At 41.5% G+C, this 25,566-nt stretch overlaps 1 protein-coding gene across 1 annotated transcript; it reads right to left on the reverse strand.

Annotated features, from left to right (window-relative positions):
- Window positions 1-471: 471 nt before the first annotated feature.
- On the reverse strand, window positions 472-23,900 carry spdya (speedy/RINGO cell cycle regulator family member A). Its single transcript, XM_060854487.1, has 5 exons — window positions 23,666-23,900; window positions 21,303-21,361; window positions 18,803-18,888; window positions 10,320-10,491; window positions 472-894 (listed from the first exon to the last, which is right to left on the reverse strand). Exons 1-5 carry the CDS (start codon window positions 23,898-23,900, stop codon window positions 472-474), a joined length of 975 nt encoding a protein of 324 aa, XP_060710470.1.
- Window positions 23,901-25,566: the final 1,666 nt, after the last annotated feature.

Raw genomic sequence — 25,566 nt, forward strand, 5'->3', positions numbered from 1 at the left:
CCACCACTGACAACTTTGCCTTTAATTGTCAAGATCCTAAGCACTAGAATTTTGCCTGTAAATCTCTTTGATTCTGTCCTCAAAATGTTTTTCAAAATCTATCCTTTTGATCAATCTGTACCAATATATTCTCGGAGAAAGTAAGGACTGCAGATGCTGGATATCAGAGTCGAAAAGTGTGGCGCTGGGAAAGCACAGCAGGTCAGGCAGCATCCGACAAGCAGAAGAGTCAATGTTTCGGGCATAAGCCCTTCAGAAATTCCTGATGAAGGGCTTATGCCTGAAATGCTGACTCTCCTGCTCCTCAGATGCTGCCTGACCTGCTGTGTTTTTCCAGTGCCATACTTTTCGACCCCAATATTTTCTTGTCTGGCTTAGTGTCAATTATTAATAATTGAGCTTTGGGTGTGAAGCACTTTGGTACGTTTTACTACATGTTCCACGCATATCTAAGTTGGTTTTGATGTTGAGCTAATAGTGGCTTAAGTGCCATAGGCTACTCAGCTCCTTTTGTGCTGCAGATTCTATGATTCCTTTCCACATTTTAATGAGTACACGAAAATGGGGATCCTTACCAGTTGTGGAATAGTAGGTATTAAATTCCGTGTTATCTGAATGCTGCTCAGCACCACAACAATACAAGTCTTTCTTAGTTATTATCAAACTTTCACAGGAGGAGGAGGATGATGATGATGACGATGACGATGACGATGATGATGATATATGCATGCTGAGGAAACCATCTTTCTGGCCACAAAGCGAACAATGGACTGGTGTGTCACATGGACCCCGAGGTATTTTGACTTCATTTCGCGTGTACCTTCTGATAGCACCACTGTGATGCAATGGCCTTCCCCGTTGCCAGATATAATGGGATGGAGCAATTGCCATAACCTATGGAAACAAAATTCTCTTATATGAAGCTTTATAGATGTGGTTATGGGACATCATACATATTTGAAAATTCTTCCTCAATCTGTTTGGTCAGTTTTATGTATAAAAATAATAGCCCCTCAACAAGTACATTTAGTACTAATAAGCATGTAGCCCAAAGTTTGCATTACTGCGTGGGTTGGTACCTGGGATTTCGATGTTGTGGCTATTACGGAGACATGGGTAGAACAGGGACAGGATTGGCTGTTGCAGGCTCCAGGGTTTCAATGTTTTAGTAAGGTCAGAGGTGGGAGTAAAAGAGGGGGAGGTGTGGCATTACTTGTCAAAGATAGTGTTACAGCGGTGGAAAGGAGGATGGATGAAGCCTCGCCATCTGAGGTAGTTTGGGCTGAGCTTAGAAATAGGAAAGGTGAGGTCACCCCGTTAGGAGTTTTCTACAGGCCTCCTAATAGTCCTAGAGACATAGAAGAAAGGATTGCGAGGATGATTCAGGAAAAGAGTGAAAGTAATCGGGTGGTTGTTATGGGGCACTTTAACTTTCCAGATATTGACTGGGAATGCTATAGCTCAAGTACGTTAGATGGGTCGGTGTTTGTCCAATGTGTGCAGGAGGGTTTCCTGACACAATATGTAGACAGGCCAACAAGAGGTGAGGCCATACTGGATTTGGTTCTGGGTAATGAACCAGGCCAGGTGTTAGAGTTGGAGGTAGGTGAGCACTTTGGGGACAGTGACCACAATTCGGTGACTTTTACTCGAGTGATGGAGAGGGATAAGTGTGCACTACTGGGCAAGAGTTATAGCTGGGGGCAGGGAAATTATGATGTGGTAAGGCATGACTTAGAATGCGTGGCTTGGAAAAGTAGGCTTCAAGGGAAGGGTGCAATCGATATGTGGAGCTTGTTCAAGGAGCAACTATTGAGTGTCCTTGATAAGTATGTACCTGTCAGGCAGGGAGGAAAGGGTCGTGTGAGGGAGCCGTGGTTTAATAAGGAATTGGAATCCCTTGTTAAAGGGAAGAGGGCGACCTACGTAAAGATGAGGCATGATGGTTCAATCAGGGCGATTGAGAGTTATAAGGTAGCCAGGAAGGATCTAAAGAGAGAGCTAAGAGCAGCAAGGAGGGGACATGAAAAGTCCTTGGTTGGTAGGATTAGGGAAAACCCAAAGGCTTCCTATAGATATGTCAGGAATAAAAGAATGACTAGGGTAGGAATAGGTCCAGTCAAAGATAGTAGTGGGAAGTTGCGTGTGGAAACTGAAGAAATTGAGGAGACACTGAATGAATACTTTTCAGCAGTATTCACTCAGGAACAGGACATTGTTGCCATGTGAATATTGAGTCACAATTAATTAGAATGGATGGCTTTGAGGTATGTAGGGAAGAGGTGTTGGAAATTCTGGAAAGGGTGAAAATAGATAAGTCCCCTGGGCCTGATGGCATTTATCCTAGGATTCTCTGGGAAGCAAGGGAGGAGATTGCACAGCCATTGGCCTTGATTTTTATGTCCTCGTTGTCTACAGGAATAGTGCCAGAAGACTGGAGGATAGCAAATGTGGTTCCCTTGTTCAAGAAGGGGAGTAGGGATAACCCTAGTAACTATAGGTCGGTGAGTCTCACTTCTGTTGTGGGCAAAGTCTTAGAGAGAATTGTAAGGGATAGGGTTTATGAACGTCTGGATAGGAATAATGTGATCAAAGATAGTCAGCATGGTTTTGTGAAGGGCAGGTCATGCCTCACAAACCTTATTGAATTCTTTGAGAAGGTGACTAAGGAGGTGGACGAGGGTAAAGCGGTAGGTGTGGTGTATATGGATTTTAGTAAGGCATTTGATAAGGTTCCCCATGGTAGGCTACTGCAAAAAATACGGAGGTATGGCATTGATAGTGAGTTGGAGGGTTGGATTAGGAATTGGCTGGCTGGAAGAAGACAGAGGATAGTAGTTGATGGTAAAGGTTCATCTTGGAGTGCAGTTTACCAGCAGTGTTCCGCAAGGATCTGTTTTGGGACCATTGCTGTTTGTCATTTTTATAAATGACCTGGAGGAGGGGCTAGAAGGCTGGGTGAGCAAGTTTGCGGATGATACGAAAGTTGGTGGAGTTGTTGACAGTGAGGAAGGATGTGGCAGGTTACAGCAGGATACAGATAAGCTGCAGAGCTGGGAAGAAAGATGGCAAATGGAGTTCAATGTAGCTAAGTGTGAAGTGATTCACTTTGGTAAGAGTAACAAGAAGATGGGGTACTGGGCTAATGGTCAGATACTTGATAGTGTGGATGAGCAAAGGGATCTTGGTGTCCATGTACACAGATCTCTGAAAGTTGCCACCCAGGTAAATAGTGCTGTGAAGAAGGCATATGGCGTACTGGCTTTTATTGGTAGAGGAACTGAGTGCCGGAGTCCTGAGGTCACGTTGCAGTTGCATAAGACTCTGGTGCGGCCGCACCTGGAGTTTTGTGTGCAGTTTTGGTTGCCATACTATAGGAAGGATGTGGAGGCACTGGAACGGATGCAGAGGAGGTTTACAAGGATGTTGCCTGGTATGGTAGGAAGATCGTATGAGGAAAAGCCGAGGCACTTGGGGCTGTTTTCATTGGAGAAAAGAAGGTTTAGGGGTGACTTGATAGAGATGTACAAGATGATTAGGGGTTTAGATAGGGTTGACCATGAGAACCTTTTTCCACGTATGGAGTCAGCTATTACGAGGAGGCATAGCTTTAAATTAAGGGGTGGTAGGTATAGGACAGATGTTAGGGGTAGATTCTTTACTCAGCGAGTTGTGAGTTCATGGAAGTAGCAGTGGTGGACTCTCCCTCTTTACGGGCATTTAAACGGGCATTGGATAGACATATGGAGGATAGTGGGCTAGTGTAGAATAGGTGGGCTTGGATCGGCGCAACACCGAGGGCTGAAGGGCCTGTACTGCGCTGTATTTTTCTATGTTCTATGCCCGTATCGGAAAACAGTCAGAGGTCATGTATCACAACCGTTACATCTACTTTTGCTAACTTTCTCCTCATTAGTTTCCAAAAGTACTCTCTTTGCCTTTTGTAAACCACATCGTCTGCTTTTTTTAAACATTGTCCTTAAAGTAAAGGTGTCCAGCATGTTTATCTGGGTAGGTTTGTAAAATCATGACGGACATGGATAGGGTAAATAGACAAGATCTTTAACCTGGGCTGCGGGAGTCCAGAAGAAGAGGGCACAGATTTAGGGTGAGAAGGGAAAAATTTAGAAGGGACCTAAGAGGCAACATTTTCATGCAGAGGGTAGTTTATATATAGAATGAGCTGCCAGAGGAAGTTGTGAAGGCCGGCACAATTACAACATTTAAAAGGCATTTGGATGTGTATATGAATAGGAAACATTTAGAAGGATATGGGCCAAATGCTGACAAATAGGACTAGATTAGGTTAGGATATCTGGTCTGCATGGATGAGTTGGACCAAAGCATCTGTTTCCATGCTGTACCTCTCCATGACTTTAACTGTTATAGAAATGTTGGGTTTTTTTTCTTTCATGGGTTGTAGGTGTTAACAGCCAAACCAGCATTTAGAACGTAGAGCATAGAACAAGCCCTTTGGCTCAATAAAGTTGGAGATAGTACTTGGATGAGACTAAATAAAATTGCACCGAAAGTAAGTAATCTATTACAGGTTGTAAAAATTCCCATTGAATTGAGAACATCAAAATAAGAAAATGATTAGGAATGATTTGAACACACAAGCTATCCTGGTCCCTTGTCGCAAACAAACATACGTGGTTTTCTGTATAAATTAAGGCAGCCGTATGATTATCCATAAGAGGAGTAATGGGGATGAATCGATCTTTGATGTTTGTAAAGAGATTGTTGCACTAGTTCTGGTCTTTTTTTGTGCATAAACATTTCTGTTCTTTTGTTAAAAGCATATTGGCAGACTCATGATGGTGTTCAGTTATTGAACTCCACAGTAAATAAGAATGAAAATAAAACAATTGTCTATCAAGCTCCTCTCTCTGGGATCTGATCTGTCCAGTATTAACATCAGCAGGGATACCACAATCTATAATACCAAATCCTTTAATCAGCTTACTAATTGTAGTTACATCACCTAATAATTTTCTTTACTTGTGGAGGGATGGCAAACCTAATATATGCAGGTTCCCTCATGACTTAACCCTTTTAGCCAATGAATTGTTCTGGCTTTCTGTGCAGTATATTTTCACAGTATACATTCTGTGATGCCCAGAACCTAACAGATTGCTCAGATTTGGTCCAACAAGAGTTTTATGTAGGGTGGATGACCTTCTTGAAGAACGCAGACAATGCTGGAAAGCAACTGGTTGCGAAGAGATACTTCCCTGTGATAGTCCTCTTCTCCGTTCCTCTTAAACTCCTACAGAAGTATGATTTTGGATATGAATTTGTCATAGAAATCCTACAGCGTAGGTTTCCTTCAGCCAGTTGAATCTACATCAATCCTCCGAACAGCATCCCACCAAACCCAACACCCCCCCCCCACCAAACCCCCCTCCCCACCTCCCCCGCTTACCCTACTTCTGTAACTCTGCAGTTCCCACCACTAACCCATCTAGCCTGCACATCCCTGGATTGAATGGCAATTTAGCATGGCCAATCCACCTAACCTGCACACCTTTGGACTGTGGGAGGAAAGTGAAGTACCTGGAGGAAACCCACACAGACATGGGGAGAATGTGCAAACTCCAGACAGACAGTCACCCGACTGGAATCAAACCTGCGTCCCTAGCGTTGCGAGGCAGCAGTGCAAACCACTGAGCCACTGTACCACCCATTAAGAGCTATGGACATAAATTAATGCTCCTGACAAGAAATGAAAGAGCATGTTGAACATTTCAATATGCAAAGTACTTAAACAAAACATGTTGCACAATTAGGTGTGTTAAGAAATTGTTTTCCAACAATGCTTTTATCCCAGAAGTTAGTCTGGTGGTCTTAATTTAGATAGAAAACTAGGTACATTTGCTTGGGACAAAGGACCAGGATAGCTGCCATCCTCAATATCAGCAAAGTAAATTTTTGCTGCACTCCCTGTATGGCAAGTATGTCCTTTCTTAGGTAGGGAGATTGAAACTGCACACAATATACCAGATTTGGTCTCACTAAGGCTCTGTTTAACTGCAGTGAGACAAGCCTTCTCATGAGAAAACAGCATTAACATTTTGAGTCCAATGACTCTTCATCATAACAGTTCTAAATTCTGAAGAAGCGTCACTCGACTTGAAACATTAATGCTGCTTTCTCTGCACAGATGCTGCTAGACCTGCTGAGTTTTTCTAGCAATTTCTGTTTTTGTTGGTTTCCAGCATCCATTGTTATTTGTTTTATCCCTGCTTCTGAACTTGCAATGAAGGCAAGACCATTTGCATTTCTAACTGCTTGTTGTATCTGCCTGTCTACTTTCAATGATTAGTGTACGAGGACTTAGATCCTTTTATACATGCACATCTCCCAATATATCACCAGTTAAATAATACTTTTTTAAAAAAACAATGAACTGTATAACTTTACGGTTTTCCACTTTGTACAGTATCTCTTATGTTTTTGTCCACTCACTCAACTTGTCCAAATCACCTTGAAGGTTCCTTGGGACCTCCTCACATCTCTGACCAGTTTTGTGTGATCAGTGAACTGGGAAATGTTGCACTGGGAGCAGTACATTTTTATTTGCCATTAATAGTTGGGGCCCAAGCACTGATTCTTAGGATACACCACTAGTCACCACTAGCCTGCCACCCAGGAAAAGATCCAATTATTCCCACTCTGTTTCCTGTCTGTCAATTAACTCTCAATGCAAACTAATATATTACCCTTTATCCCACATGCTTTAATTTTGATAACATCTGACCAAAAGCCTTCTGAAAATCAAAATATACTACATGCACTGGTTCTCCTTTATCTATTCTACAATTTAGATCCTCAAAAAAACCTTATGTAGATTTGTGAAGTATGATTTGCCTTTCATAGATCCATGCTGGTTTGGACCAATCCCTTTAATGGTTTCCAAATGCCTGTTATCAGATATTTTATAATAATATTTTCCCCACTATTGATCTGTAATTCTATTTACTTTCCCTCCTTTTTTAATATAAATTTTAGGGTAACAACTGTCACCCTCCAATTTTTAGAAACTATCGAATTTTGCATGATGATTACCCAATGCATCCAATATTTTCAGAACCACTTTGTTTAATACTCTGGGATGTAGATTATCATGTCCTGATGAATGGTCAGTTTTTAACAATATTGATTTCCTTTGTATTATGGTCTTACTAATACTGATTTCCTTCAATTCTGCCCTCTCACCAGACCTTTGGTTCTCTAATATTTCTGGAAGATTACTTGTGCTCTCTTTTTTGAAGACAGAAGCAAAGTACATGTTTAATTCTTCTGCCATTTCTTGGTTCTCTATTATAATTTCCCTGGATTCTGACTGCAAGCTTAACATTTGTCTTTACCATCTTTTTTCCCTTCATATGCTTATAAAAGCTTTCATAGTCAGTTTTGATGTTCCCTCACTCTAACTCTCATCTGTTTCTTAAAGAAGTGTTTTATCCTCTTTTGCTCCAAATCCTTAGGCTCGCTATTTTTATTCTTGCCATTTTATATGTCTCCTCCTTGGATCTAAACTTCCTCTAATTTACTTGGTAAGCCACAGTAGAGCCATTTTTCTCTTCATTTTTGCATCAGACAGGAATGAATAATTGTTGTAATTCATGTTCTTCTCTGTCCATCTACTATCAACCCTTTTCATAAGATTCCTGAAACCATCTTTGTCAAGTTGTACCCAAACCCTCAGTTTCCTTTATCTGGATTCAGGACCTTTGTTTTGGATTCGACATCATGGCGCGATTGGGTCTCCCTCATCCTCACTTTTCATCTCACCAGTTTCTGCACTCAAAGGATTATCTTCCGCCATTTCAGACAACACCAGCAGAACACCACCACCAAACACATCTTCCCTTCACTCTGTCGACCTGCATTTTGCAGAGACCATTCCCTCCAAGATACATTAGTCCATTCCTCGATGGCTACCAACACCACTCCCCTTCCCATGTAAACGCAGAAGGTGCAACACATGTCCCTTCACCTCTTCCCAGCTCACCGTCCAAGGACCAAAACAGTCTTTCAAGGTGTAACAGCATTTCATCTGTACCTCCGCCAATCTGGTCTACTGCATTCACTGCACCCAATGTAGCCTACGCTACACTGGAAAAAAAACAAACAGACTGGACGAGCACTTTGCAGAACACCTCCGGTTCCTGTGTAAGCATGACACAGCCCATAGCCGCTCATTTTAACATAGCATTCTGCTCACATGCCCACTTTCTGCTGCAATGCACCAGCAAATCACAGTGCAAACTGGAGTAACAACACCTCACCTTCAAACTAGGCACTTTACAATCTTCTGGACTTAATATTGAGTTCAACACCTTCAGATTGTGAATTCACTCCCTTTTCTTCTAGCTTTACCTGTTGCAGTCTCTCTCCACTCCCCCAACCCCAGTGGGACTGTCTGTTCTTTCCAATTTGGCAGCTGGACACACCATTGTTTTGTCATTCTCACATTTTGATCGCAATCTGCAGAAGTAACACCCTTTCTCCCCCAGCACTCCATCCCCACACCATTACATAAATTCTGCTTTCTCCACAATTCACATCAGCTTAGATAAAGCATTATCTAAATTTGAATCGTTAGTTTGCTCTCCCTCCACTGATGCTGACCACCTGTTGGGATTTCCAGACTTTTGTTTCCCTGGAGGGCATTAATCCCTGTCCTATTCAGATGCAATCTGTTTTGTTGGCGTTGGTTCTGGGAAGGTGGAACCAGTACAATGTCTCAGGAATCTGAATTTCTCCCTTCTATGCCATTTTTCCAGGCATGTATTCCTCTGGTATATTCTATTATTTCTACTCTCAGTAGCATGTGGCACTGTTTGCAACTCTGATTTTACACTATGACGTTCATATCTTCTGCTTGTAGGATTTTGTCCCTTTTTTAAAATAACCTATATCATCTGTACCAGAAGGTACCACATCCACTGGCTATTAAGCCTCCCGTTTCAAAATGCCCAGTGGCTACTTACAGCCATCTCTGACCTGGCATCAGGGAGGCAACATAACATTCTGGAGGCTCTTCTGCACTCACAGAAATATCTTCTTGTTCCCCCTACAACTGAATACTCTATCACTACAGCCCTGTCATTCTTCATCCCTATTTGTGCACTAGAGACACCAACGGTACTATGGACATGACTTCTATTGTTATCTGACAGGTTGTCCCTCCTAACAGTATCCAACATAGCATACCTATTACAGATGGCACAGCTACAGGGGACTCCTGCATTGCCCGCCTTTCACTACTCTGCCTGGTGATCACCAATACTCTTTCTGCCTACTTAGTCTTTCCCTGCCATGTGATTACCTCACATCTTGCGAGCCACGATATTCTCAGTATTGCAGGTGCTCCACACTGAGTCCAGCCACAGCTCCATTTCCAAAATGAGGTTAGCCGCAACTGAAGCTGGACAAACTTCCTGAACACGTTTGCCCCAGGACTCTTGAAGTGTATACGAGTTCCCACATGGTCCCTGCTGCACTATGTGAGTTCTGCTGCCATGGCTTCACTTCAGGTTAAGCTTGTTAGTTACTCCCTTTAAGGAATATTAATTTTGCAAGTGACCATATTTTACTCCAAACACTCTTGCTGTAATGTAAAGTCCTTGCCTTAAGTCTTTAACAGTCTTGTTTCAAGTCTCAACTTAACTTCCCTTTGTCACTTATACTACCTTCTGATATACACCCTACTTTTCTCAGTTAAATTTAAACAGAGTTAGTTAATTAAAAATGCTTTATCTCTAATTTACACAATTTATAGCCAACCAATTAATTTACGGATTTTCTGTGACGTCACTTTGTTTTCTCGGTCTGTTTCAAACTCGGCATGAGCTGATTCTCTGGCTCCCAAGGTAAGTGGTGTAGGGGTTCAGCTTCTTACCCCAATTTATAGCTTTCTGCTCTGAGCTGCTCCCTAGCAGATCCTGCTGCCTCTCTGACTCCCATTGTAAGGTTTCATATAATTAGCTGCTTTCCTTACAATTGTAATGTCATGTTGCTGTTGGTTTTAGTGGAGGTAATGTCTCAATCTGCAACTTACTTTCTCTCCCAAATACATCTCGCTCTGAGGAATTTTATTTCTGTAAGTAACCCTTAATAAAAGAATGTCATTCTCCCACTATGTTGAACTTCCAGTTACTCACTCTGTCTCAGTCTTCCTCACCTCTGACCATGTGGTTACTCTTGACTTTTGTGCAGCAGAAAGAATACCTAATCAAGTTATTTTACATGAATTATACAGAAGTTACAGATTACAGTGACATAATGGATATTAATATGGTCATTCTTACCTCCTCACAACAGCGTTTGCTCACAGCTGCCCTAAAGCTGATTTTTGCCCAAAGCTGATCTCGTTGCTTTAAGAAATCTGGAAATAATTTCTTCCACTTTTTTCCAAGAGCCCATGGGAAAATTTCATATTTGTATTCCTCTTCATCCTCCTCCATGGTATTAGCTAAGTATCTAAAAAATATGGGCAGAAACGTTTTCAAATATGCATGATGCAAAGTAGAGTCATCATGTATAAAATGATCTGATCCTAATTTTCCTTCATTACCTTAGGTTTTGATTAGGAAAACACGTTAGTGTTCCCAGAGACACTCAATAATAAATTGTGTTCAGAACATAGCAAAATATTGCTTAACAACAATTCACAAAAGTGCAAATTTAAAGGGAAAATACATGTATATGATCGGAGAGGAGAGTGCTGATTGGAGTCAATTTGTCAACCAATTGGTAGATGAGCTGCCATAGAGAATGCATCTATCAAAATGCTCTGATTGTCTTCTGAGGAAAAGCCACTTTTAGTCTTTTTATTATATGATTTTCCTTACACTTGATCTCAATTATATTATGTTCAAGGTGACATTTACGGAAGTGTGAAAGCTTTAGATTCATTCAACTTTGCTGCTAAATTCTTCCATTCTCATTCTTCAGTCATTTTCACTTGAAGTGATTTGCCTTTCACAAAGTGGAATTTAAGTCAGCCTCCTGGAGCAGGTTGGATGGATGGTGTGGTGTGGGGGACACATTAGCGTGGACGTAAAACATTATCTCAGTATTCAATCACAAGATATCGGCATAACTGGCTGAATTAGCACTTATCAATCATTTCCAATTGTCCCTAAAAATTTGGTAGTAGATCAGATAGGACTCTTGTGAAAAGCTTTCCCCACAATTAAGTTAGTGCTGAAAGTGCCTGATCAAGACAGTGGCCAAATTTCATGTAGGTTCCTTCGAGAACAAGGCTGTGGAAATAATAACCATAAGGAAATAGCAAAGGAGTTGAATAAACATTTTGCATCAATCTTCACAATAGAAGACATTAATAACATTCTAAAAGGGCTAAACAATCAAGCGGCAAAAGTAGGAGCAAAATAAATAATAGGTTATCACTAAAGAAAGTGAACCAGGGAAATAAATGGAGAAAAAGTCACTTGGACCTGATGAGATATATCCTAGAATATTAAAATGTAGATACAGAGATAATGGATATACTGAGTGTAATCTTCCAAAAATTCTTAGAGTCTGTTCAAGTTGCTGAGGATTGAAAAAACTGCCAATGTGACAACTTTATTTTGAAAGGGAAAAAGAAAAGTAGGTCATTATAGGTAGGTTAGAGTCAGAGTCAAATACCAGAGTCTATTATAAAATTACAGAACATGATCAGAGTCAGCATGGCTTCACAAAGGGAAAATCATGTTTAACAAATTGGAAATCTTTGAGAAAGTAACAAGCAAGATAAAGGGGAAACAGTGGATGTAATATATTTAGGATTCAGAGGCATTTGATAAGATACCACGTTAGGCTATCTAATAATATAATAGCCCAAGGTGTTGACGGTATCCATGAACATGAATAGAGAGCAAGCCAACTAAAAGAAGTCAGGAAGTAAGTATAGGGAGGCATTTTCAGGATGGCACCTGTAACTGAGGGAATGCCACAATTATTTATATAATAATGACTTGGATGAAGCAAGTGAGCAAAGTTTGCAGATGACACAGAAATGGGTGGGAAGGCAAGTGGTGAGAATGACACAGTATATACAGAGGGAAACAGAAATTGTGAGACCTGGTAGATGAAATACAATGTGGAAAAATGTGGAAGAATAGAAGAATAAATGGAGAAAGTTTGAGGAAAGCTATTGCACAGAGGAATTTGTGTGTTCTTATCCATGAATCACAAAAAGTTAGTATCCAGCTCAGCAGGTAACAGGAATAGCAAATGGAATTTAAGCCTTTATTTCAAAGAGAATGGAATATAAGGGTAGGGAGCTTTTGCTAGAACTATACAAGGTACTAGTCAGATTACAGCTGGAATACTGTGAACAGTTTTAGTCCCCTTAACCAAGGAAAGATATGCTGGCATTGTAAGCACTCCAGAGGAGGTTCACTAGGCTGATCATGGATATAGTCTTTAGAGGAGAGGTTGAGTAGCTTGCAGTCATTACAGTTTGGAAGAATGAGAAGTATTCTTATTAAAACAATACATTCTCAAGGGACCTAAAAGGGCAGATTGCAGTATGTTTGTCTTTCCCTGTGATAGGGTCTAAGACCAAAGGGCATACTCTCAGAAAAAAACAGTCACCATTTTAAATCAGAGATGTGGAGGACTTTCTTCTGAGGCAGTGAACCTGTGGAATTCTTTACAGCAGAGGGTTATTGAGGCTGAGTTATTAAAGATATTAAAAACTGAGATTGGCAGATTTTTAATCAGTGACGCAATCAAGAGTTACGGGCAAAAGTAGGAAAGTGGAGTTGAGGATTACCAAGTTAGCCACAAACTCAACATATATCGGAGCAGAACAGATGGAGTGAATGACTTACTTCTCCTCCAATGTCTCATCATCTCCAACTGAACATTAACCAGTATCACTCCTTAAGCAGTGTATGTCCAATATTTTCTGTCTTTCATGGATTAATATTTAATGTGTATCTTTCAATCTCAGTAAATTTTGGCAGTTGTTGGATTTATTTGTCTTTTAGATGCTGTGTTACCCAAGGGATGCCCCGTTTACCAACAACACGGTGGCGTGGGGCGTCACGGTGGCTCAGTGGTTAGCACTGCTGCCTCACGCACCAGGGACCCGGGTTCGATTCCAGCCTCGGGTGACTGTCTCTGTGGAGTTTGCATATTCTTGTGTGTGCATGGGTTTTCTCTGGGTGCTCCGGTTTCCTCCCAGTCCAAAGATGCACAGGTCAGGTGAATTGGCTATGCTAAATTGCCCATAGTGTTATGTTCATTAGTCAGAGGGAAATGGATCTGCATGGGTGACTCTTCGAAAGGTCGGTTTGGACTTGTTGAGCCAAAATGGCCTGTTTCCACACTGTGGGAAATCTAATCTAATCTACACTAATCTAACCTTCGGGTTTAGTTTCACTCTTGGTTACAATAGTGCTTGGCGTGAAGAAACAGAAGAAAATTCTGTCACTAATTTAAACTTCTTTAATCGAGTTGTTAGAATATGGAACTTGTCTGCAAACAGAATAAATGAGCTGAACAGCAAAGAGGCATTTTAAGATGCCTTAAGCAAGCTTTGAAGGAGAATGGAATAGAAGTTTATGTGAGATGGTGAGTTGAAAAAGTTAGTAGAAAACATAAAAATCAAAACTGGCTCAAAATTACACATTAAAAGGGGAGAAATATAATGTCCACTTTTAGGAAAAAAAATTTTCATAACCACAACAGTATGAACACACTGCATTTATATCAATAGTACTTAGTCAATGCTAATATGGTAAAACGTATTATGGCACTTCACAGAAATATTATTAAACAAAATTTGACACTACGTCTGCTAAGGACAAAGAGATAGAGTCATAGTCATAGAGACGTACACCACAGAAACAGACCCTTCGGTCCAACTCGTCCATGCCGACCAGATATTGTAACCTAATCCAGTCCCATTTGCCAGCACTTGTCCCAAATCCCTCTAAACCCTTCCTATTTATATACCCACCTGGATGCCTTTTAAATACTGTAATGGTAGCAGCCTCCACCACTTCCTCTGAAATCTCATTCCATACATGCACCACCCTCTGTGTGAAAACATTGCCCCTTAGGTCTCTTTTATATCTTTCCCCTCTCACCCTGAACCTATGCCCTCTAGTTCATGATTCCCCACCCTAGAGAAAAGACCTTATCTGTTTATCCTATCCATGCCCCTCATGATTTTATAAACTTCTATAAGGTCACTCCTCAGCCTCCGACGCTCCAGGGAAAACAGATACAGCCAATTCAGCCTCTCCCTATACCTCAAGTCCTCCAACCCTGGCAAGATTCTTGTAAACCTTTTCTGAATCTTTTCAAGTTTCACAACATCCTTCTGACAGGAAGGAGACCAGAACTGCAGGCAATTTTTCAAAAGTGGCTCAACTAATGTCCTGTACAGCCACAACAGGACCTCCCAACCGAATGTTTTTCAGATTAATAAATTTTTGGAAGGATCTTATAGGAGGTAAGATGCAATGAGTGCTAGATGCTAATTGCACATTAATTATATTCAGGTGATGGGTATTAACGGGGGCGGGGGGTCACCTTTGCTCCTATTTACATATATAGATGTAAATGAAACTGGGTCTATTGGAATTTGTAATGTGTCTCTCAATAAATAAATGCTTATAAAATGTGCAACGGTTACTGTATTCTCATGTTTTATTTTTCACTACTTGGCCATTTCGGATACAGTGATCAATATTTTACGGAGGACATTCCAGAACCAAATCTTTGGTTGCTGATGCTAGTGACACCAAAATTTAAAAAAAAATCAATAACAAAAGTGCCAGAAAAACTCAGCAGGACTGACAGCATTTATGGAGAAAGGAAGAGTTGAAGTTTCAAATCTAATATGACTCTTATTCAGAATTCAGAGGTCTGGAAACATGATTGTTTCTGTGTTGTAGAAAAAGGTCAGCAACTGCAATCAGAAAGATCCAGCAAAATCCAAAAGAGAGTGCTAAAGGCAGTAGAAGAGAAATACAGATGAAGAGTAGGCATTAGTAACAAAAACTAGGGCAGCTCTACTATACAAACAAAACTCTGGGGGGGGCATCAAAACAATATTATTGACTTCAACGTTGAATGCTCTAGGCTGCAAAGAACACAAGTGGAAAAATTAGGCTGCACGTTGCCCAAATGGAAAATGAGGTGTTCTTCCTGCAACTTTTATTGGGCTCCACTGGAACACCACAGCAGAAATATCAACATGAGAATGAAATGGTGCATTGAAACGGTAAGCAATTGGAAAGCTGGGGGCCATTCTTATGGACAGAGCAGAGATGTTTTGAAAAGCAGTGAGTCAGCCTGCACTTGGATTTACTAATACTGCATTGTGAGCCTGAATGCAATAGACTAGATTGGAGGATGTAAAGGGACAAATGTCAGACCTGCAATTGCATGGGAAGGTGCCAGAAGGCAGAGGAGAAGATGTATTTGGTGGAGGTATCCTGAATACGGATCCTGAGTACGGACAGTGTTGTGGCTGAGTAATTAGCACTGCTGCCTCATGGCACCAGGGACCCAGGTTCGATTCCACCTTCGGGTGACTGTGTGGAGTGTATATATTCTCCCTCGTATCTGCGTGCATTTCTTTTGGGTGCTCTAGTTTCTGCCCACAGTCCAAAGAAATGCAGATTAGGTGGATTGGCCATGCTAAATTGCCCATATTGTCCAGGAATGTGCAGGCTAGGTGGATTAGCCATGGGAATTTCAGGATGCCAGTGATGGGGTTGGTCTTGGTGGGATGCTCTTTGGAGGATTGATATGGACTCAACAGACCGAATGGCCTGCTTCCACGCTATTCGGACTCAATGAATACAAGTCAGAACACAGACAGCAATATGCAAGAAGGACAAAATCAGCAGATACTTACAGAGAGGTGTTTTTGTTTATGTATATATTTTGATTTTGTAAGCAGCATTATAAAAGTTGAAAGCATTTTAACATTTTCAATGAGAAATAGGGGTATATAAAACTCTACAAAATTTTATTTGACATATTGAAAATTCTACCAGTGAAAATAATTTTCAAAACTCCAATCAGCACAGCTTTAATAACTAATTACTTGAATCATTTCTTGCAGAACCATTTTTGGAATATTGTGTGTAATTCTGGTCTACCTCCCATAGGATGTTGTGAACTTGAAAGAGTTCAACAAAGATTCCCAAGGATGTTGCCAGTATTGGAGGGTTTGAGCTATAGGAAGAGGTTGAATTGGCTGGGGGTGTTTTCTCTGGAAGTGTTGAAGACTGAAGGGTGACTTATAGGTTTAAAAAGTTAGACGGGACATGAATACGGTAAATATACAAGGTCTTTTTTAGTCCAAAACTAGAGGGCATAAGTTTAGGGTGAGAGGGGAAAGATTTAAAAGGGATGCAAAAGGGTGGTGCATGTATGGACTGAGCTACCACTGAAAGTGGTACAGGCTGGTACAATTATTTTTTAAATGGCATCTGGATGGGTATATGAATAGGAAGAGTTTAGGGGGATATGGGCCAAGTGCTAGCAAATGGGACGAGATTACTTAAGGATATCTGTTCGGCATTGAGGTGTTGAACGGAAGGGTCTGTTTCTATGCTGTGCATCTCTATGACTTTATAACTGATTTAGAATTTTGTTTCCTTGGCATCAAATCATTTTATCAGAACTTGAAAATGGATTTACTGCCAATAAAACCACCCACCTCAACTCAGATTTTCCTCAGGTTGTCAAATTTAGAATTACATCTTCAGTATCAAGGAATCAATTATGATAGCAAATTAAGTATTACTGACATGTGCATCAGAATATTCTTTTTCATTTAAATATCTTGAAAGCTCACTCTTAGACTACACAGGTGAAAAAATTGTGCTAATGAAACCAATGAAATAGAAATATTTATTCAACGGTCGTTAATCCATGGATGATGTTTAAAAAAATCACTCTCAACAGCTAACTAGTTTTCTTTATGTACTGCAGATTTAACTTCCATTCATGTAAAACACTTTCTATTCAATGAGAAAAGATGTTTGTTGGCAAACCAAAATACTAATGCAACAATATGAAAATTATGAACACTTAACATCCTTATAACTCACCTGTGGTGAGAACTGAAACTCATGACTTTACAAAAAAAAACTGAAGTAAACCAAACTTTTGTGACAAACTACTATCCATCGGGAATGTGTTGCTGGTCAAAGCACAGCAGGTTAGGCAGCATCTCAGGAATAGAGAATTCCAACCGCCACCAAGACAGAAAGCCCCGCTCCTCCAACCGCCACCAAGACAGAACCCCACTGGTTCTCACCTACCACCCCACCAACCTGCGCATACAACGTATTATCCGCCGCCATTTCCGCCACCTCCAAACGGACCCCACCACCAAGGATATATTTCCCTCCCCTCCCCTATCAGCGTTCCGCAAGGACCACTCCCTTCGTGACTCCCTTGTCAGATCCACACCCCCCACCAACCCAACCTCCACCCCGGCACCTTCCCCTGCAACCGCAGGAAATGTAAAACTTGCGCCCACACCTCCACACTCACTTCCCTCCAAGGCCCCAAGGGATCCTTCCATATCCGCCACAAGTTCACCTGTACCTCCACACACATCATCTATTGCATCCGCTGCACCCGATGTGGCCTCCTCTATATTGGTGAGACAGGCCGCTTACTTGCGGAACGCTTCAGAGAACACCTCTGGGCCGCCCGAACCAACCAACCCAATCACCCCGTGGCTCAACACTTTAACTCCCCCTCCCACTCCACCGAGGACATGCAGGTCCTTGGACTCCTCCACCGGCAGAACACAACTACACGACGGCTGGAGGAGGAGCGCCTCATCTTCCGCCTGGGAACCCTCCAACCACAAGGTATGAATTCAGATTTCTCCAGCTTCCTCATTTCCCCTCCCCCCACCTTGTCTCAGTCGGTTCCCTCAACTCAGCACCGCCCTCCTAACCTGCAATCCTCTTCCTGACCTCTCCGCCCCCACCCCACTCCGGCCTATCACCCTCACCTTGACCTCCTTCCACCTATCCCACCTCCATCGCCCCTCCCCCTAGTCCCTCCTCCCTACCTTTTATCTCAGCCGGCTTGGCTCTCTCTCTCTTATTCCTGATGAAGGGCTTATGCTCGAAACGTCGAATTCTCTATTCCTGAGATGCTGCCTAACCTGCTGTGCTTTGACCAGCAACACATTTGCAGCTGTGATCTCCAGCATCTGCAGACCTCATTTTTTACTATCCATCGGGAGACATTATTTGATATTGGAAAACACATCTTACTGTGTTTTTTTCTGCAAGATATCAGACAAGATACTTGATCAAGGAATTCACTAACCCAGAGTGTGGTAGATGCCAGGACATTAGGCAAATTCATGGAGGAGATAGACAGATTTTTAATTAATAATGGATTGAAGGGTTACGGAGAGCCAGCAGGAAACGAGTTGAGGCCAAGGGACTGAATTGCCTATTTCTGCTTCTAGTTTTTATGTTAAGATGTTAAACAGAAGTACATTATACCTATTAGATGATAAAGATCCCAAGTAGTATTTGCGATATCACAAAGAAATCGCAATGTCTCATCCATCATTCCTTCCTCATGAATACATTGCTATAAACTAAAGATTAACTGTCTATTTCTCTCTTTCTTTGTGGAACAGTACTCAGACTTTTTGACAGGGTATCGTGTGCCATATAATCAAAATGTTAAACCAAATCCTCAATACAATTATTTTTATTTTAGACTCAAATAAATAAGGCCTATTATATGCAGGGAAAAATGCAGCTATACTTACAAAGCAACAAAGAAATTCATTCTCGTTTGTTCGCTTATTTCAAAACCAGCTCTCTTGAAATAAACAAATGTCATTGCTAAAAGATACTGAGAAAATTAAAACATATGCATTACTATTCATAAAAATTAAACACAATATAGAAACTAATATGTTTACAGTTCTGTTACTACACCCTGGCATCAGTGGAGTCAACTCTCACTAAAGGAGGGCTTTGTTTTAATAGCACTGAGAACAATGACAAATGCAGCAATGCAATGCTTCACTCCCTGAAAAGCTATTGCTGAAAAATAAGTAATGTGATAAGAAAAATGGGTCTGTAAATGTAGCAAAGTCCTGGAGGTCATCTTGCTTCTCCCAGATTCAACCTTTAACTTCAGTGGTAAGGACAAGCCAGGGAACTACAGACCAGTGAGCCTGACATCGGTGGTGGGCAAGTTGTTGGAGAGAATCCTGAGGGGCAGGATGTACATGTATTTGGAAAGGTAAGGACTGATGAGGGATAGTCAACTTGGCTTTCTGTGCGGGAAATTATGTCTCAAACTTGATGGAGTCTTTTGAAGTAGTAACAAAGAGGATTGATGAGGGCAGAGCAGCAGATGTGATCTATATGGACTTCAGTAAGGCATTCAACAAGGTTGCCCATGAGAGACTGATTAACAAGGTTAGATCTCATAGAATACAGGGAGAACTAGCCATTTGGATACAGAACTGGTTCAAAGGTAGAAGACAGAGGGTGGTGGTGGAGGGTTGTTTTTCAGACTGGAGGCCTGTGACCATTGGAGTGCCACAAGGATCGGTGCTGGGTCCTCCACTTGCTGAACAAAGAGACTTTGGAGTGCAGGTTCATAGCTCCTTGATGGTGGAGTCGCAGGTAGATAGGATAGTGAAGAAGGCGTTTGGTATGGTACCACACGGGAGGCTGCTGAGCAAGGTGAGAGCCCATGGTGTTCGAAGTGAGCTACTGGTATGGATTGAGGATTGGCTGTCTGACAGAAGGCAGAGAGTTGGGATAAAAGGTTCTTTTTCAGAATGGCAGCTGGTGACAAGCGGTGTCCCGCAGGGTTCAGTGTTGGGGCCACAGCTGTTCACGTTATATATTAATGATCTGGATGAAGGGACTGGGGGCATTCTAGCAAAGTTTGCCGATGATACGAAGTTAGGTGGACAGGCAGGTAGTACTGAGGAAGTGGGGAGGCTGCAGAAAGATCTAGACAGTTTGGGAGAGTGGTCCAGGAAATGGCTGATGGAATTCAATGTGAGCAAATGTGAGGTCTTGCACTTTGGAAAAAAGAATAAAAGCGTAGACTACTTTCTAAACGGTGAGAAAATTCGTAAAGCCAAAGTACAAAGGGATCTGGGAGTGCTAGTCGAGGATACTCTAAAAGGTAAAAATGCAGGTTGAGTCCGTGTTTAAGAAAGCGAATGCAATGTTGTAATTTATCTCAAGAGGGTTGGAATATAAAAGCACTGTTGTGCTACTGAGACTTTATAAAGCTCTGGTTAGGCCCCATTTGGAGTACTGTGTCCAGTTTTGGTCCCCACACCTCAGGAAGGACATACTGGCACTGGAACGTGTCCAGCGGAGATTCACACAGATGATCCCTGGAATGGTAGGTCTAACATACGAGGAACGGCTGAGGATCCTGGGATTGTATTCATTAGAGTTTATAAGATTAAGGGGAGATTTAATAGAAACATACAAGATAATACATGGCTTGGAAAGGGTGGACGCTAGGAAATTGTTTCTGTTAGGCGAAGAGACTAAGACCCATGGAGGGAGTAAATTCAGAACAGAAATGCGGAGACATTTCTTCAGCCAGAGAGTGGTGGGCCTGTGGAATTCATTGCCGCAGAGTGCAGTGGAGGCCAGGATGCTAAATGTCTTCAAGGCAGAGATTGATAAATTCTTGATGTCACAAGGAATAAAGGGCTACGGGGAGAATGCTGGTAAGTGGAGTTGAAATGCCCATCAGCCATGTGAATGGCGGAGTGGAGTCGATGGGCCGAATGGCGGAGTGGAGTCGATGGGCCGAATGGCCTTACTTCCACTCCTATGTCTTATGGTCTTATGGATATGGGCCGGGTGCTGGCAGTTGGGACTAGCTTGGGTTGGGATATCTAGTCGACATGGACAGGTTGGACCGAAGGGTTTGTTTCCATGCTGTACACTCTATGACTCTATGATGCCACAATACTGATATACAATATAATTCAGATGAGGAATATAATTTAGTCCATTTAAATTCACATTCATGAAGAAAAACACTACACTGTCCAAACTATTTCTTCAAATGATCTGGGATTTGCATCACCAATACTCTATCTGGAAGTCAATTCTAATTATTGATTGTTCAGTGAGAGGGGAATATTTTGATATCTGCTCTAGATTTACCTTTTACTGCACTAAACATACACAGAAATGATTATGCAGCATTATCTTACTTTATGATTCCAACTTCAAGAATGAGATTGGATTGATCAGGGATTATAAATACTGTACCTTGTCAGAGACCTTACAGCAACAATCCATCCACAGGAAGTCTTGTATTAAGTCATCATCTATGAAGCACAGAAAGCAAAACAAAATTTAATGCTATAAACAAAATTTTTCATGTTTAATATATTTACTTACATTATTATTTAATTGTTAGGAATATATTTAAAGGATTACACATTCGAATGTTGAATCAATTAATTTTGATACCATCTAGTTGCCTCCCCAACAGATTATGGGATAGGTGTGACCCATAAATTGTTATGTCAATCACTGTAAAGTTTGCTGGCTGCAAGATTCTGTTGAATAAGTTTATAGTTTTAATTCTTAGTCTTCCCACACAGAAATAGCAGTCCTGCTTGTCTTTTTAAATAATCATTAAATAAATTGTCCAAACATCAGTCTGTTTAGCTGAACTAGCATAAGTGCTCTTCTACCTTTGATGCCCTTATTGCTTACAAATCATTGTAATTCAAGATAATCCAGAACAAAATTAACAAAAACTCTTAACAATATGCGATGACAAGTAGAAATTTTAAACCAGTCTCAAAACAAATATTACAAATTTAGAGGATCTCTTTTCTTTACCTAAGGAATGGTAAAAATGCATACTTCACTGACTAAGGAATAATTACAGTGCACAAGATGGTTGCATTTTAAAGTGGAACCTGGTGTAATGGAACATTCAGAGGCAAGTGACAATGGTGAAGGAGGGTGTTGAACAGGGGAGCTCAATGGTGAAGGAGGGCAACTGAGGATTTGAATAAACCCTCCCTGGTAGGCTCTGTCTTTGCAGAGAGGATAGTTAATGGGAAGAAAGAGCACAGAGACAAGGGATTTCTCAACCCAATGTTAACCACAAGTCCATAAGACCATAAGTCATAACAACAGAAATTAGGGCCATAAGTCTGCTGCGCCATTCAATCATGGCTGTTACGCTTTTCAACCCTATTCTCCTAGTTACTCCCTGTAAACTTGATCTCCTTAGCAATCAAGAACTTTTCTGTATACAGTAAATACCTCCTTTTTTTAAAACCTTAAATACTCTTCATTGTAATATCTTGATGCCAATGCAAAACAAAATAGTCATTTCATCATTTTGGATCTCCTAAGTGCTTGTTAAATTGCTAGTGTAGTCAGTAAGATTCCACAGCACACGCTGCCATTTCCTCCCATACTCCAATGACATGCAGAATAGGTTGATTGACCATGCTAAATTGTCCCATAATATCAAGGGATATGCAGGCTGGGTATGTTAACTACGGTAAATGTGAAATAGGAATAGGGTGGGGCTGGGGCTGGGGCTGGCTCTTCAGAGGATTGGTACAGACCCAATGGGCCAAATGGTCTCTTTTTACACTGTAGTGATTCTATGACTCTATGCTCAAAAAGGTATTGAAAATAGTGGTGTAAATCTGGAAAGAGGCAATCTCCCATTCCCATATTATTATGGGTCTGTGTCACATTTGGCAAGATTTGGCAAACTACCCCATCAAAGGATAGATTTTCTGCTAATCTGCCATGGTTTTTCAAGTGCAATTTGCAAATATCAACTCAGTGCAAAAATCTGTTAAATTTCAAGCACAAATTAAGTTTTGCATAGATCAAGTTTTTAATGATCCAACGGGTTGGTTTAAAAAGTATGCTGAGATTAATTCTGCCCAAAACAATAGCCAAGCCAAGGCCCCCAGACCAAATTAATTAGCATGGTGAATTTCTGTTACTTGCACCGGTGTATGATCCTTCAATGGGATTTTTAGAATTAAGCTGTTCTTTTACACATTAAGTGGGCAAAGTTAAAAGTATTTTAAATAATTCAGACAGACTACTTAATTTAGTAAGAAACTGGTAACTGTACACTAATGCAACTTGTGAGACAGTTCATAACACGTTTGCTTCGGAGAAGGAAGCCATAACCTATTCCAAGACTTCAGCACAAACAATCAAACTAATACTCAAGTACAGTATTGAGTGAATACTGTACTATTATAAGTACCATCTTTTGGATGGAATTTTAAATCAAAGCCCTGTTTACCCAGTCAGGTGGCTGGAAAAGCATCTGAACCTTGGCACTATTCCAATTGTAAATGCACTATGGAATATTTTATAATGCAAGAAAATGATAACTAAATTCCAAAATATTGCCCAATTGTAGTGATTCATTATAGACTTTACATTCTGCAGTATGACAGATAGGTTTGGGTGGTAACTGGAGCAACTAATTTAATTTAGAGAACAAGGCCAAATTTGAGTGCAACTTTCATCCAGACTGCTGGCTGCATGCAAAAGCATTTCTACTCCAAAGTCCTTTTTTTTCCCTCATAAATTATTCTACTGAGTATGATATTCTTCTGGTCTTTAGTACATACCAAATAGTTTGAAGAAAGCCGCCATTTCTTGCCGCTGAATAATGAGACAAGGTCCTCTCGTATGCTTGGATTTTGAAATAACATTAGTATTCTTTCCATGCATTTTCTGAGCTTTTTGTACACATGACTGCTTTAATTTTGTCCTTTTCCTTTGCTGGCTTGATCTTGATCTCACAGGTTTCATCCGGACAGTAATTGAGGGTGGAGTCTGGCAGTACAATTGGTTGTTCCTCATAATATTCTAAAAACTAAACCATATACAATATGAGGGATTATTGGACTGAGGATCAATTAGTTGACTAACATCATGACTCCCAATTAATGACATGAGAATTTATAGACTAAGGCTACATTTTCAGTCAAGTTGCCAAATGGAAGAGCTGGAGATAGACACTTTCTAATTAATCTGTTCAGAGATGTTATCGCATATATGTAAGGAAGTGGCAGAGGCAGGTCAAATACATTTAAAAGACACTTGAGTAAAAAGTGAGGTCTGCAGATGCTGGAGATCAGAGCTGAAAATGTGTTGCTGGTTAAAGCACAGCAGGTCAGGCAGCATCCAAGGAACAGGAAATTCGACGTTTCGGGCCAGAGCCCTTCATCAGGAATGAGGAGAGTGTGCCAGGCAGTCTAAGATAAAAGGTAGGGAGGAATGACTTGGGGGAGGGGCGATGGAGATGTGATAGGTGGAAGGAGGTCAAGGTGAGGGTGATAGGCTGGAGTGGGGTGGGGGCGGAGAGGTCAGGAAGAAGATTGCAGGTTAGGAGGGTGGTGCTGAGTTCGAGGGAACCGATTGAGACAAGGTGGGGGGAGGGGAAATGAGGAAACTGGAGAAATCGGAGTTCATCCCTTGTGGTTGGAGGGTTCCCAGGCGGAAGATGAGGCGCTCTTCCTCCAACCGTCGTGTTGTTGTGTTCTGCCGATGGAGGAGTCCAAGGACCTGCATGTCCTCGGTGGATGGGAGGGAGAGTTAAAGTGTTGAGCCACGGGGTGGTTGGGTTGGTTGGTCCGGGCGTCCCAACCCAATCACCCCGTGGCTCAACACTTTAACTCTCCCTCCCATCCACCGAGGACATGCAGGTCCTTGGACTCCTCCATCGGCAGAACACAACAACACGACGGTTGGAGGAAGAGCGCCTCATCTTCCGCCTGGGAACCCTCCAACCACAAGGGATGAACTCCGATTTCTCCAGTTTCCTCATTTCCCCTCCCCCCACCGTGTCTCAATCGGTTCCCTCGAACTCAGCACCACCCTCCTAACCTGCAATCTTCTTCCTGACCTCTCCGCCCCCACCCCACTCCAGCTTATCACCCTCACCTTGACCTCCTTCTACCTATCACATCTCCATCGCCCCTCCCCCCTACCTTTTATCTTAGCCTGCCTGGCACACTCTCCTCATTCCTGATGAAGGGCTCTGGTCCGAAACGTCGAATTTCCTGTTCCTTGGATGCTGCCTGACCTGCTGTGCTTTAACCAGCAACACATTTTCAGCTTTAAAAGACATTTGGACAGTTACATGGATAGGAAAGGTTTAGAAGGATATGGGCCAAATACAGGCAAACAGGACTGGTTCAGTTTAGGAAACCTGGTTGTCATGCACAAGTTGGGCCGAAAGTCCTGTTTCGGTGCTGTATGATTTTATAAGTCTCTGGAGTGAGTGCAAGTCAAACCTAGGCCTCTGCTTCAAGGAGTAGTACTGACCTGGACATCTCACTAGCAGAGTCTTAAAGCTCTAAATCGGTCCATAAGTGTTAAAATGCCCCTCCAGAGTTGCAGATTTAAGTCCAACCTGCTTCAGAAATGTGTAATAACACCGCTGAGCAAGTTGATTAGAAAATAGATTAAAAATCTGAAAGGAGCCAGAAGGCCTGGTTTCAAATCTTACCTGCTCCAGAAGTAT

This window comes from Hemiscyllium ocellatum, chromosome 3 (genome assembly GCF_020745735.1).
Source record: "Hemiscyllium ocellatum isolate sHemOce1 chromosome 3, sHemOce1.pat.X.cur, whole genome shotgun sequence".
Classification (NCBI taxonomy): Eukaryota; Metazoa; Chordata; class Chondrichthyes; order Orectolobiformes; family Hemiscylliidae; genus Hemiscyllium; species Hemiscyllium ocellatum.